General features: G+C 27.9%; 4 protein-coding genes across 5 annotated transcripts; 3 read left to right on the top strand and 1 right to left on the bottom strand.

Annotated features, from left to right (window-relative positions):
• On the bottom strand, positions 1 to 4,569 carry LOC113794180 (uncharacterized). 2 transcript variants are annotated; one of them, XM_027344277.2, is made up of 4 exons: positions 4,330 to 4,569; positions 3,822 to 4,232; positions 3,439 to 3,757; positions 1 to 1,646 (listed from the first exon to the last, which is right to left on the bottom strand). In XM_027344277.2, the coding sequence occupies exons 3-4, from the start codon at positions 3,498 to 3,500 to the stop codon at positions 1,208 to 1,210; spliced, it is 501 nt and encodes a 166-aa protein (XP_027200078.1). In that variant the 5' UTR covers positions 3,501 to 3,757; positions 3,822 to 4,232; positions 4,330 to 4,569; the 3' UTR covers positions 1 to 1,207. The 2 variants fall into 2 exon arrangements, with proteins under 2 accessions (XP_027200078.1, XP_027200077.1); XM_027344276.2 differs by lacking the exons at positions 3,439 to 3,757; positions 3,822 to 4,232; positions 4,330 to 4,569 and adding an exon at positions 1,749 to 2,060.
• Positions 4,570 to 7,366: 2,797 nt separating this feature from the next.
• Positions 7,367 to 8,484, top strand: LOC142646116 (hippocalcin-like protein 4). The gene is given in 3 exon segments (XM_075824224.1): positions 7,367 to 8,135; positions 8,137 to 8,229; positions 8,293 to 8,484. Coding segments are annotated over 3 exon segments (582 nt in total). The 5' UTR covers positions 7,367 to 7,838.
• A 535-nt stretch (positions 8,485 to 9,019) lies between these two features.
• Positions 9,020 to 9,647, top strand: Nca (neurocalcin homolog). The gene is made up of 2 exons (XM_075824225.1): positions 9,020 to 9,279; positions 9,333 to 9,647. Exons 1-2 carry the CDS (start codon positions 9,029 to 9,031, stop codon positions 9,643 to 9,645), a joined length of 564 nt encoding a protein of 187 aa, XP_075680340.1. The 5' UTR covers positions 9,020 to 9,028; the 3' UTR covers positions 9,646 to 9,647.
• A 235-nt stretch (positions 9,648 to 9,882) lies between these two features.
• LOC113794258 (threonylcarbamoyladenosine tRNA methylthiotransferase) lies at positions 9,883 to 11,741 on the top strand. The gene is made up of 3 exons (XM_027344363.2): positions 9,883 to 10,970; positions 11,027 to 11,207; positions 11,271 to 11,741. The coding sequence occupies exons 1-3, from the start codon at positions 9,886 to 9,888 to the stop codon at positions 11,673 to 11,675; spliced, it is 1,671 nt and encodes a 556-aa protein (XP_027200164.2). The 5' UTR covers positions 9,883 to 9,885; the 3' UTR covers positions 11,676 to 11,741.
• The last annotated feature ends 185 nt before the right edge of the window (positions 11,742 to 11,926 follow it).

Raw genomic sequence — 11,926 nt, 5'->3', positions numbered from 1 at the left:
GAAAATGACACATTTCCAAATTTTTTTAAAAATGGTCCAAAATGTATGACGATATTTTTTTCGTTTTTTTGAACAACTGCCTGTTTTTTTCGCTTGAAATCTCTACTCAAGAACGCACATCAATCAAAGTACATTAATATTTTTTATTAATATCATCATCATTTACACTCATCATTCATTAATAATTCTGAAAACAAAATAGTGATTTTAATTTTTTTTCGTTAAAAATTTACGTTCCATAGTTTGTAATGTTGATTAAATTACGATGACAATTAACGATTTGTAATTGTTTTCCTTCATTTTGTTTCTTTCTCATTTAGATGTATTGTATTTTGAAAATGACAAGTTTTTTTTCCTGTGTTACTCAATTAAATTGAAACAAACAAACAAAAAACACAATTGAAAATATTCAGATAAATAATAATTTACAATTTTTGAAAGAAAAAAAATTTGAACTATGAAAACAGCAAACTAAAAGAAAACATCTCGAATAGATGCATTGCACTTAAACAAGGGAGGGGTAATAAGAAACAAAAATCATTCGGCAATGATCATCATTCATAGATTTTTTTTCAACAAAAAAAAACATGAATTGAAAATGTCAATCAAAAAAAAAAATAATAAATGAAAAAAAACATACATAACGTTGACAAGTGTAAACACTGTGTTTATCAAAATTTTATCCATTGTGAATCTAAATGAATGAATAAATGAATGGCGGTGGTGAAATCAAACACAACAAAAAAAAATCAATCAAATAAAAATAATGATCAAAGATGGATGAATATCAATTTTTCATTTAGCATCATCATCGTTATTATAATCCTTGTGTGTAAATCATATTATGTAAAAGAAATTAATATCGGGGAAAATGAATATATAAATAATAGAGTTTTTCATGATGAATATGATGATTTTCTTTTTTTTGTTGACAGGATATTTAGAAAGGATCCTGTGTTTGAAAAAGACGATCCTATTTCTTTTTTTATTGATTTAATGAATTGATAATGATGATGATGATGTTCGTTGATTGGTTATCAATCAGGGTGTATTCAAAGTGATTGGCGGAAAAAAAATCCATAAGATAACATGATAATGATGACATTATTAATGTGTTGTTAACATATTGATGAATTGAAATTAAAAACTTGTTTGGGATAAGAAAAATTAGATGTGAATCCATTGTTGACACATTTTTTTGTTGGTTTTAAATAAGTGAACAACATTTACGTTTCTTTTTGAGATTAATCTGTTCGACTGTTGTCATATTATTATCGACATTATTTGCAACAATAATTCCATGTTGAATTTCAATTTGTCCAGGTTCCATATTATTATTATTATTATTGCTTTTATTGTGAATTTTATTTATTGGACCATCTTTATCATCAGGATTTTTGCTGACTAAATGTGTTTGTTGTTTGGTTAGAATTTCATCTTTTTGTTTTTGTGGTGTTTGGCTATTACTGTTGTTGTTGTTGTTGACAGCGGCAACATTTGAATTGTTGGCACTGGTGGCGGCTACTATATCACCCGTTGGTGTGATTGGTTTACCTTCTTTGATTAGATTAACGATTATATCCGCTTCACGGCTTAATTCTGAACCGGGACGAAATGGATTATCTTCTTCGTTCTCCATATTTTTCCTAGTATACAAAAAGAAAAAAAATAGAAATTCATTTTAGACAAAAAAAAACAATAATTTTAATAATTTTTCCAACAAAAAACAAAACAAAACACTATCTTACTGTCGACATTCAAGATCGGTGAATGCAACCCTTTTTGGTACTTCAATCAGATAAAATTTTGGCCATGTATCTAGCGATGATTTTGAACGCGGTATTGCTAATGCAGATGATGCGGATGATGATGTAAACACCATTTATTACAGAATTGTTTTTTGTTTACAAAATATCAATACAAAACATATAAATTCAATTCATTAATTGAATTTAATTAATCAAATTGATTTATTGTCTAAAATCATAGACTTGTTAATTGTAATTACTAATCTATAATCACTTTAGTTTTTGTGTTGAAATTGACAAAATATTCATTATTATTATCGAAATAAACCATTCATAATGGGCAAAACAAAAAATGGACAAATCCGTTTTTTTATTGAGATCAAGATTCTATCTGGATTTCTAGATCATTTGAATCACATTTATAAAATTAATATCATCATAATGATAATGATGAATCTCAGATTCGAATTGACAAAATGTTAATCATTTTTTAAATGAATCAAATTCTGTCATCATTTTCATATTCTGGTCTACACGTCATCATCATAGTATTTAAGATTATTTTAAGACAAGTAAATAAGGACAAAAATAATTGAGCAAAAAAACAACTTTTAGTTTGTTGTTATTGTTGTTGTTATCATGTTCGGAAATTCAATTTTGTTTTTTTTTAACAAAAACAAAACAACTCACAAGATATAGATTTCAAAAAAAGAGAATAAGATTATGCAGGTTGTCATATACACATATACATAACCGTAGTAGTCCGGTTATAGTTGGTTGATTTGGCTAGTAAAAACAAAAACAAAAACAGAAAAAAAACCGGGACCAACCAATATTAACCGAATTTCGTTTTTATTTCGGGGACGACGCATGCTTTTCAATGATGAAAAAAAAATTCAGAATGAGATTCAATAGAAAAGAAATCTGGGCTCATTCTTAAATCTATGGTGTGGCTCAAATAAAAAAAAACAAGATATTTGACACCAACGAAAATTCACAGGAAAACACAAGACAATCTTTAAATAAATCTTTCTGCTTAATTTGGTTTTATTTGTCCATTTATTCTTGTCAATCAATCAATCAATCAATTCCTGACCTATTTATCATATTCATAGGCTATTTATTTATAGAATTAACTGAGAAAAAAATGGAAAAGAAAATGTCAATTATATTAATGATATCGTTATGATAAATAGATCGGGAGAAAAGGAGAAAAAAAGCTTAAGAATATTCTTGAATTAAAACAAATTGATTAGCAATGAAAATCCAAATGAACCGTTGACATTTCCTCCATTTACTTTGCGTGACTCGAAAACATTTTTTTTCATTTATTTATTTTTAGTTTTTTTTTGTTTTTATCGATATCCAGAATGTTCATTATTATTTTCCAAATAATAATAACACATTTGAAGAATAGATATATTTTTTTATGGTTTCATAATGATCGACATTGAAATTGTCAGCCATTATTTATAATGTCAAATTTTCTGCACCATCAAGAAAATCTTTTTTTTGAAATCAAGATAATAATGATAATTGAAAAATTGATCAGCAAGGTATTTTTCAACCACACACATATTTTGTAAAAGGAAATGGCTGCTAGGATGCATTTTGTTTCTGATCAAAACAAATTGAAATGTCAAACATTTGCAAATAGATTTCAATAGATTTTCAATCAAAATATACTTACGTTCGTACAACTTGAATCGAAGAATGCTGCTGTTGATCGATTGTTTTCTGTATTGAAGTCATTTTTTTAACACAAAAAAATGGATCACAGGTGATACTTTTAAAAAAAGGACACTAAAACTTGGCAAAAAATTCGTTTGACCAGAATTTGAAATCAAATCATCACATCAAAGAAAGATTTCTTTTTCGAAGCCGAAATGAAATGCCGTTTGTTGATTATGTTTCTCTTTTCGGGAAATTTTTTTGCTTTCGAATTATGTTCTGAACGTACAAGTTTTTGAATAACTGAATGAAAGATAAATACTCAAACAAACAAGTTGCTATAGTTAGAAAATTAGAGAAAATAAATATTATATACTCTCATTTTGGATGATATTAATTTACTTCTATAGTTGTTGTTGTTGTTTAGGACAAGAACGATTGATATTTTTAAAACGATGAAAGCGCTATCGTCACCATCGTTGCCGACAATTTACCACCACACACACAGGCACAAAATATCGTTAATTGAATAGAGAAATTTTCTTTGCATTTCATTTCAAACATTAAGGATTTTTTTCTGTTTGATTCAATGTTTGGCAACGATGATTATGATGAGATATGCATAGACATTTACATCACGATTTGTGTTAACCAGTGATTGAATGAATATGATGCGTTTTTTCTTCTTCAATCTTCATTATACACGCACATGGTTCATATTTGTTGCCGTTTGCTTCACCCATCATCATCATCATCATCATCATTATCATTATCATTATCTTTGCTTCTTTTGATTTTTCTCCGTTTCTTCTTCTGTTGGATTCAAATTTATTACAATGAAAAAAAAACAGTTTGTGTGTGTGTATGTGATGTAAATAGATTTTCATATAAAAGTTGGGAGTATATTTACCATTTTTCCGCTCTTCAAAAATATCCTATCCATATAAGTTGGTGGTGGTGCAATACATATGCAACGTTTTTGTATTTCTCTCCTTTAACACAAATGATGATTATAATGATGTTGAGAATGTTTGTTTGTTTGTTATATTGAATAAACAATATTTTATAGTCAATAATGATGATGATAGGAATATAGAGAATCAAGAATCGGGTTTTTCTTTTCGAAATTTTATAGACACAGGCATCTGTTCATATAAAAAATTCAAATGAGAAAAAAACTTTTATTCAAATTGATCCAATAGTCGATTAATGGATGGAGCCATCGGTTTACGGAAGTAAATATTTAAAATATTATACATTGTTTATGAACGGAACAAAATATTATCATTATTTCCGAATAAATTTCAAAAATAATAATGAATCTTACCAAAATCCGAGGGATCAAAAAAAATTTATTATTATTATCCCGTTGCCAGGCGGCAATCACAATTCAAGATTAGCAAGCAAAAAAAAAAGACAAGCATGAAAAAAAAGTCAATAAATTGACTGTCATGGTTATCATTTTTGTTTTTCGTTTGTTTGTTTCATTCAAAAAGAAAAAGATCCCCTTGAAATGATTGCAATTTTATTGTTGTTGTTTTTGCAGGTATCTTATTATTGTTTGTTTTGATTGTTTGTCATCATCACCGTCATATCCAAAAAATAAAAATAAAAATAAACAACTATATATTTGGGCGCCGGAAAGGATATTATGCAAAGACTGCCACTAGGTTTTTTCGAATAAAATTATTGTTGTTTTGAAAAAATATTGGGTGCCTACATAAATAAACATAAGGTACTTGTTAACTGGTGTACCTGGTAAATAATAATAATGGAACCATTTAAAAAAATAACATTTGAAGGTCTTGTAAACATAGCCACGCATGAAGAAAACAGATAGAAAACCAAACAAAAACAAACACAATGAAACTAATCAATTCTTGGGCTATAAGGATTCAGAATTTGGCCTTTTAAAAACTAAAACAAAAATAAAATGGGCGAATTGTGAAGAAAAGAAGAAGACATTGACAAATTCTGTTGACTGTGAAATCTGTTGGCTGTTATTGTAGCTAGATCTTTTCAATAATTCAAAAACAATCATCATTCTATTCTTGCGTTAGACATTTTGGATTCATGATTTCTTTCTTGGTGTGCTGAATGTAGAATTTCATAGTTGTTGTTGTATGTAGTCAAATTTGTCGTTTGGTTATCGATAAATCAAATGATATTTTTCATTTGAAAAATATTCATTTCATTTCAGGATATAATCAACAATCGAATTGTATTTTCAAACATTTTGATTTTTAAATAAATAATCTCATCGATCGATTTTTATAAATTTCATGTAAGTAAATCACGTTATAAATATGAAAATTATAATTATTATAACCCCAAATTGAATAAAAACATTCGATTCAATAAATACTGTCATCACACAAACATTCGAATTATGGCAACAAAAATTTTGTATAATTTTTTTTTGTTGATTGCCTGAAAAGATTTCCCAAACACTGGAACCAATCAGATTTCCAGGAAAGTTTTCTTTCCTTCTATCCCATTAACTTAATTAAATGTATGCATTTTTGAAGGGACATTTTTGTTGTTGTTGTTTGCATTTTTGCATCTGCATTTTTTTTTGGTACATCACACACTAATTGAATTGTAAATACAATTTTGTTTTGTTTTCCAAAGAAATTATTTATCGAAAATGTGCCTTATTTTTGTTTTGTTGACATCATTTATCCATCGTTAATTAATTATTTTCAAGAAGAAAAAAGGTAAATTTTTCAAGAAAACAAAAAATCAAATGAAAAACGAGAAAAAATCAATCAATTGATCGATCGATAAGTTACCTATAATCGATTAAATTGGTCAACGAAAATATTTAATTATAACATTGTAGCAATGATGATGAGAAATTTCTTCATTATCAATTTTCAATTGAAAAGTGAAAATCTCTATTCGGTGATCTAGCGTGTAATGAATAATGATTGTAGTCTATAGTTGCGCAGAATGAAATGAATGTTTCAGAAAAATACCAATCGAGTTTCCATAGTGAACAAGGGGTTATTATTTTTTTCCCTCAATCAGGATTAGGGATAGAAAAAGATATCTGGGTCGAATTTGAAAATCAAATTTCATTTGGTTATGAAAGAATTGACCCGATAGGTCAGACAAATATTACTATAGTATACTAATGATGATGATTATATTCTGCATATCTGAATCCATGTTAATCATGTGAGAATAAATAATTCAATATACCAAACCAAAAATAATGATTTTTAATGTCATTAGATTCATTTGTATATAAAAACCAAAATGATTTAAGGGGTTTTTTTGGAATATTATTATCATTTTTTTGGGGTTACTATATAAATGGCAGTAAGAGTAGTGTAGTGTTAAATTTGAACTAATTAATAATGCAAATGGTCAAGACAAAAGTACGCTGACATTTTATTTCATTTTTGTTTTTTGTTTTCACTATGCAACATATAATATATTTTATCTACTATGTTTCTGGAACACACATTTTTTTTGATATGTAGTGTAAAAGTGTAATTAACAGAATTTTCATCAGTATCAATGGTGGTAACCATTGGTTATGGATAACTAATAAAATTCTTGGGGTTTTCATTGGTGGTCATTCTTTGTTGCGGTGTGGTTAGTTGTTGTTGCCTGAGTGAATGTGTAACATTTCTGAAACCAAGAATTTATATAGAATATATTTCCACAAAAATGTCACCAACCATAAAATGCTAGAGGATCATCATCATCATAGATATTTAATGACCAATTATAATCACTTACTAGGAAACAAAAAATTTTTTTTTGGTCATAATCCGCTAAAACGATGAACAAACCGACCAGGAAAAATTGTTTAAAAAAAGATCAAATGTCATAATATAAAACATAGTGACAATCTGTTCTGGTTTTATCAATCAATTTTTTTCCAATAAAAAACAAACAAACAAAAATTTTTCCTTTGTTCATCCTGGTTTTGTTTTTTGTTTTGTTGGATGAAATCATTAAACGGAAGCTTTTCTTAATAAAAAGTTTGATTAGCTCACTGGCTGACTGGCATAACAAACTATGACAACAATCATCATCGTCATCATTATTGATTATTAATATTTTTGAAACAAAGTGATTTATGATTGATTATCGATTGATTGATTTTTTTCTCGTTATTTGATTTTCCAAATCAAAATTAATATTGTGACGCGTTTTTCATGACGTATTGTGTGTGCACCCTGTGTTTTTTTATTTTTCTTTCAACAACAATTTCAATAGATATTTCAATCCTGATTTTAGATTCATCTTTTTGTTTTGATTTTTTTCTGTTGAAATTTTGAAATTTCTTAATTTCTCTTTATCGACCTTCGAAAAACAATCGATTGTTTTTGTTCATCTTATCACTATACATCACTATCATCGATTCACCACTATCGATTCTATCGATTCGAATATTCAAAAAAAATGGGTTGCTCAAATTCAAAATCCAGTGTTCAATTGACCGATGAAGATGTACAATTTTTAATGAAAAATACAAATTATTCGGAAAAAGAAATACGTGATTGGTATAAAGGATTCCAGGTGGATTGTCCGGAAGGAAAATTATCCAGGGATAAATTTATTGAAATTTATAAAGTATTTTTTAAAGGTGGTAATCCGGAAAAATTCTGTCAACATGTTTATCGTACATTCGATGAAGATGGTAATGGTTGGATTGATTTTAAAGAATTTTTACTCGCAATCGGTATTACAACCAGTACTAAATCCAAGAGAAAAACTTAAATGGGCATTCAAAATGTATGATATCAATAATGATGGTTTGATTGAATTGGATGAAATGACTAAAATTATTAAGGTAAGTTAGTTTGTTTTGTTTTTGCAAAATTCAAATCAAAATTTTTCTTCAAACATGCAAAAGGCATTACATGAAATGTTGGGTGAAGAAGCGGCCAATCAATTTGAAGGTGACGCAGCAGCCGAACGTATCAAAGATATATTTGAAAAAATGGATGCCAATAATGATGGAAAAATATCGTTGGATGAATTTCTTGAAGTTTGTAATATTGATGATGGTTTGGCCAAATTATTATCACTTTCGGGTGATTCTTAAACATACTGTAATTCATTTTGTAAATTATCATTCAATTTACTTAATCTCTGCCCTTTTAAATCTATCGATGACCAAAACAAAATGCAAAAGAAAAAATTAATTTAGAAAATGTTTTTATGTTCAAATTATCATCGTTGTTTGTTTCTTCGAATCGACTTTTCATCAATTTTCAATCTTATTCGATCATCAAATCAAATCATCATCATTCGAATTCACCAAAAATCAAAACATGACGTTACAAATTTCATTTAGAAAATTTATTCAACAATGACGCCCACACCAAAACGATAATTATCATTTATAATCATATTCCGCCCATATTCATCATTATTATGCTCTCTCATTATTCAATTCCACAAACATTTATATATATTATATGTGTGTATTCTGTTGTTTTGTTGCTGTTGGCAGTATTTTTTTTTCTTCTTTGAATCGTTCGAATAACCCTTTTTATTGAATTTTTCTTGATTATAATGATGATGATTTTTTTCACAGGTTAATTTTAAAAAATAAAATTTTAAAAATTTCTTAATAATACGAAAAAATGGGTCTAAATCAAAGTAAAAATATTAAACCAAAAATGTTAGAAGAATTGTTACAGATAACTGGATTTAGTGCACAAGAAATTTTCGAATGGTATCAAGATTTTCATAAAGAATATCCACAAAATCATTTAACTGTTAGGGAATTTAAAAAATTATATGCAAATTTTTTCCCTTCGGGTGATTCGAATAGATTTGCCGAACATGTTTTTCGAACGTTCGATCTCAATAATGATGGTACTATTGATTTTAGGTAGGTGTTTTGTTCAGGTGAAATTTTTCATTTTTTTCTTTGTTTTTTTCCAGAGAATTCATGTGTGCGATATCGGTAACATCATCCGGTCGTATGGAACAAAAATTACGTATGGCATTCAATATATATGATGTTGATGGTGATGGTTATATTACTCGTCAGGAAATGTTAGAAATATTTAATGCAATGTATAAAATGTTAGGCAATTCAATTCGATTAGATGATGATGTTTCAACACCAGAAAAACGAACAGAAAAAGTATTCAGACAAATGGATCGTAATATGGATGGAAAATTAACCCTTGATGAATTTATTGATGGTGTTAAACAAGATCCATCTATTTTAAGATTGTTAAATGTTTTTTGAAAAATTTCCTCCATTTCAAAATTTCACCAAAAATCTGTTTATACATTGTTCAAAAAAAATTTCACAAAAACAACTTGCATCGTATGAATCATGTGTGTCCATTTGATGCATGTGTGCAAAAAAATATGTTTTTGATTCGATTCTGTTAATTTTTTCTGTTTAAAAATTTTATTTTAAATAAATCTAAAAGAATTGCTTTCCTGAGTCTTTTTTCTTTGACAATTTGATAATTTGGCAATAATGACATTAGAAGATATTGAAGATATTTATCAAAATGTTAATTCATCAAACAATAAAAATGATAATGATTATCATGAATTTAAAGTGAAATTAAATCCTAGAATTTTTCAACGAAAAAACAATGAAAAATCTAATGATAATGTCGTCGACGATGGTGATGATAATGATGATCAACCTGATGATAACATTGAACCGTATCAGAATTTTTTACCAGCAAAACATTCAATATATGTTCATACTTGGGGTTGTACACATAACAGTAGTGATAGTGAATATATGATGGGTTTATTGGCACAAAATGGTTATAATATTGTTCAGGATAAAGACCAGGCTGATTTATGGATATTGAATTCTTGTACAGTTAAAACACCGGCTGAATTACAATTTCGTAATGAAATTAAAAAAGCTTTGGCTGACGATAAAAAATTAGTGCTAGCTGGATGTGTAGCACAATCTGATTATCGTTTACCATACCTAAAATCAATGAGTATTGTTGGTGTTCAACAAATTGATAAAATTGTTGAAATTGTCGACGAAACATTGAAAGGAAACGTTGTTCGTTATTTGAATGTTCGTAAACGTGATGGCAAAAAAACTGGTGGTGCATCACTTCATATGCCAAAAATACGTCGAAATCCATTGATTGAAATCATTTCAATTAATACTGGTTGTCTAAATGAATGTACATATTGTAAAACTAAACATGCACGTGGTAAATTAGGTAGTTATCCAATCCAGGATATTGTTGAACGAGCACAAACTGCTTTCCGCGAAAATGTTAAAGAATTATGGATAACAAGTGAAGATACTGGTGCTTATGGTCGTGATCTAGGAACAAATTTACCCGAATTATTAGATGAATTAATTCGGGTAACACCTGAAGATTGTATGATACGTATCGGTATGACTAATCCACCATATATATTGGAACATATTGATAATATGGCTAGAATTCTATCCCATCCACGTGTTTATTCATTTTTACATATTCCAGTTCAATCTGGTAGTGATCAAGTTTTATCCGATATGAAACGTGAATATTGTATCGAAGATTTTTGTAAAATTGTCGATTTTCTTAAACAAAGGTTTGATTGATTGATTTGTTAATGAACTAATTTGATTTTTTTCCCTTTTCAATCAGAGTCAATGGTATTACTATTGCTACGGATATTATATGTGGATTTCCTACCGAAACTGTCGAGAATTTCGAAGAAACCGTATCATTAGTGGAAAAATATCAATTTCCGGTATTATTTATTAATCAATTTTTCCCACGACCTGGAACACCGGCTGCCAAAATGAAAAGAATTCCTACACAGGAGGTAAATGCTTTGAAAAAAAAATCCCAATTCATTTCCATTATTTAATTAATGAATTTTTCAAAGGTAAAACGTCGTAGTCGAGTAATATCACAGCTATTCAATTCTTATCAACCCTATAATGATCGTATTGGTCGAAAATATCGTGTATTGGTTACAGAATTATCTTCGGATAAACAATTTTTTGTTGGTCATAATAAATTCTATGAACAAATATTAATTGCTAAACATCAATGTCAACTTGGAGAATGGATTGATGTTGAAGTAGAATCCACAGGTAAATATCATATGATGGCTAAATCATCATTGCAACGATGGTTTTGGAATCGATTTCGAACAATATTTTCCAATAATGATCAAACAGATGATGATGATTCTAGGAAAAAAATGATCAAAACAATTTGGCTATCATCTTGTTCGATTGTATTAGTATCATCTATTTTATATAAAATTTATCGAAAAATTGTTTAGGTTTTTTTTATCAATTTTTGTTTGACAATTTTTTTCGTTAATAAAATAAAATTTTGATTATCATCATCTTTGACTATAATTAAAAAGAGAGAAAACATTCTTGTTTTTTTAGTGTATACGTGTAATACACGTTTGCAAACACTGTGCATTAATTACAAACAAATACACCGGCATTTTAAATGTAAAAATATCCGATTTCGATGAAAATTATCATATTGTGTATTGTATTGTTGACATATCATCATCACTAT

Source organism: Dermatophagoides pteronyssinus, unplaced genomic scaffold, assembly GCF_027571235.1.
Source record: "Dermatophagoides pteronyssinus isolate colony J.1.1.1.1 unplaced genomic scaffold, Derpt_VIB-CSIC_2022.12 sq0057, whole genome shotgun sequence".
NCBI classification, from domain to species: domain Eukaryota; kingdom Metazoa; phylum Arthropoda; class Arachnida; order Sarcoptiformes; family Pyroglyphidae; genus Dermatophagoides; species Dermatophagoides pteronyssinus.
The sequence above is the reverse complement of the archived record's forward strand: the minus strand, read 5'-3'. Positions and strand labels throughout refer to the sequence as shown.

What these genes read in the sequence shown, in the direction of transcription:
- LOC113794180 (XM_027344276.2), bottom strand. Translation starts at nt 1,882, where the DNA reads ATGGTGTTTACATCATCATCCGCATCATCTGCATTAGCAATACCGCGT. An exon ending in ACCGATCTTGAATGTCGACA is followed by an intron (nt 1,647 to 1,748) that starts GTAAGATAGTGT and finishes TTTGTATACTAG; the next exon opens with GAAAAATATGGAGAACGAAG.
- Nca (XM_075824225.1), top strand. Translation starts at nt 9,029, where the DNA reads ATGGGTCTAAATCAAAGTAAAAATATTAAACCAAAAATGTTAGAAGAA. An exon ending in GATGGTACTATTGATTTTAG is followed by an intron (nt 9,280 to 9,332) that starts GTAGGTGTTTTG and finishes GTTTTTTTCCAG; the next exon opens with AGAATTCATGTGTGCGATAT.
- LOC113794258 (XM_027344363.2), top strand. Translation starts at nt 9,886, where the DNA reads ATGACATTAGAAGATATTGAAGATATTTATCAAAATGTTAATTCATCA. An exon ending in GTCGATTTTCTTAAACAAAG is followed by an intron (nt 10,971 to 11,026) that starts GTTTGATTGATT and finishes CTTTTCAATCAG; the next exon opens with AGTCAATGGTATTACTATTG. An exon ending in AAAGAATTCCTACACAGGAG is followed by an intron (nt 11,208 to 11,270) that starts GTAAATGCTTTG and finishes AATTTTTCAAAG; the next exon opens with GTAAAACGTCGTAGTCGAGT.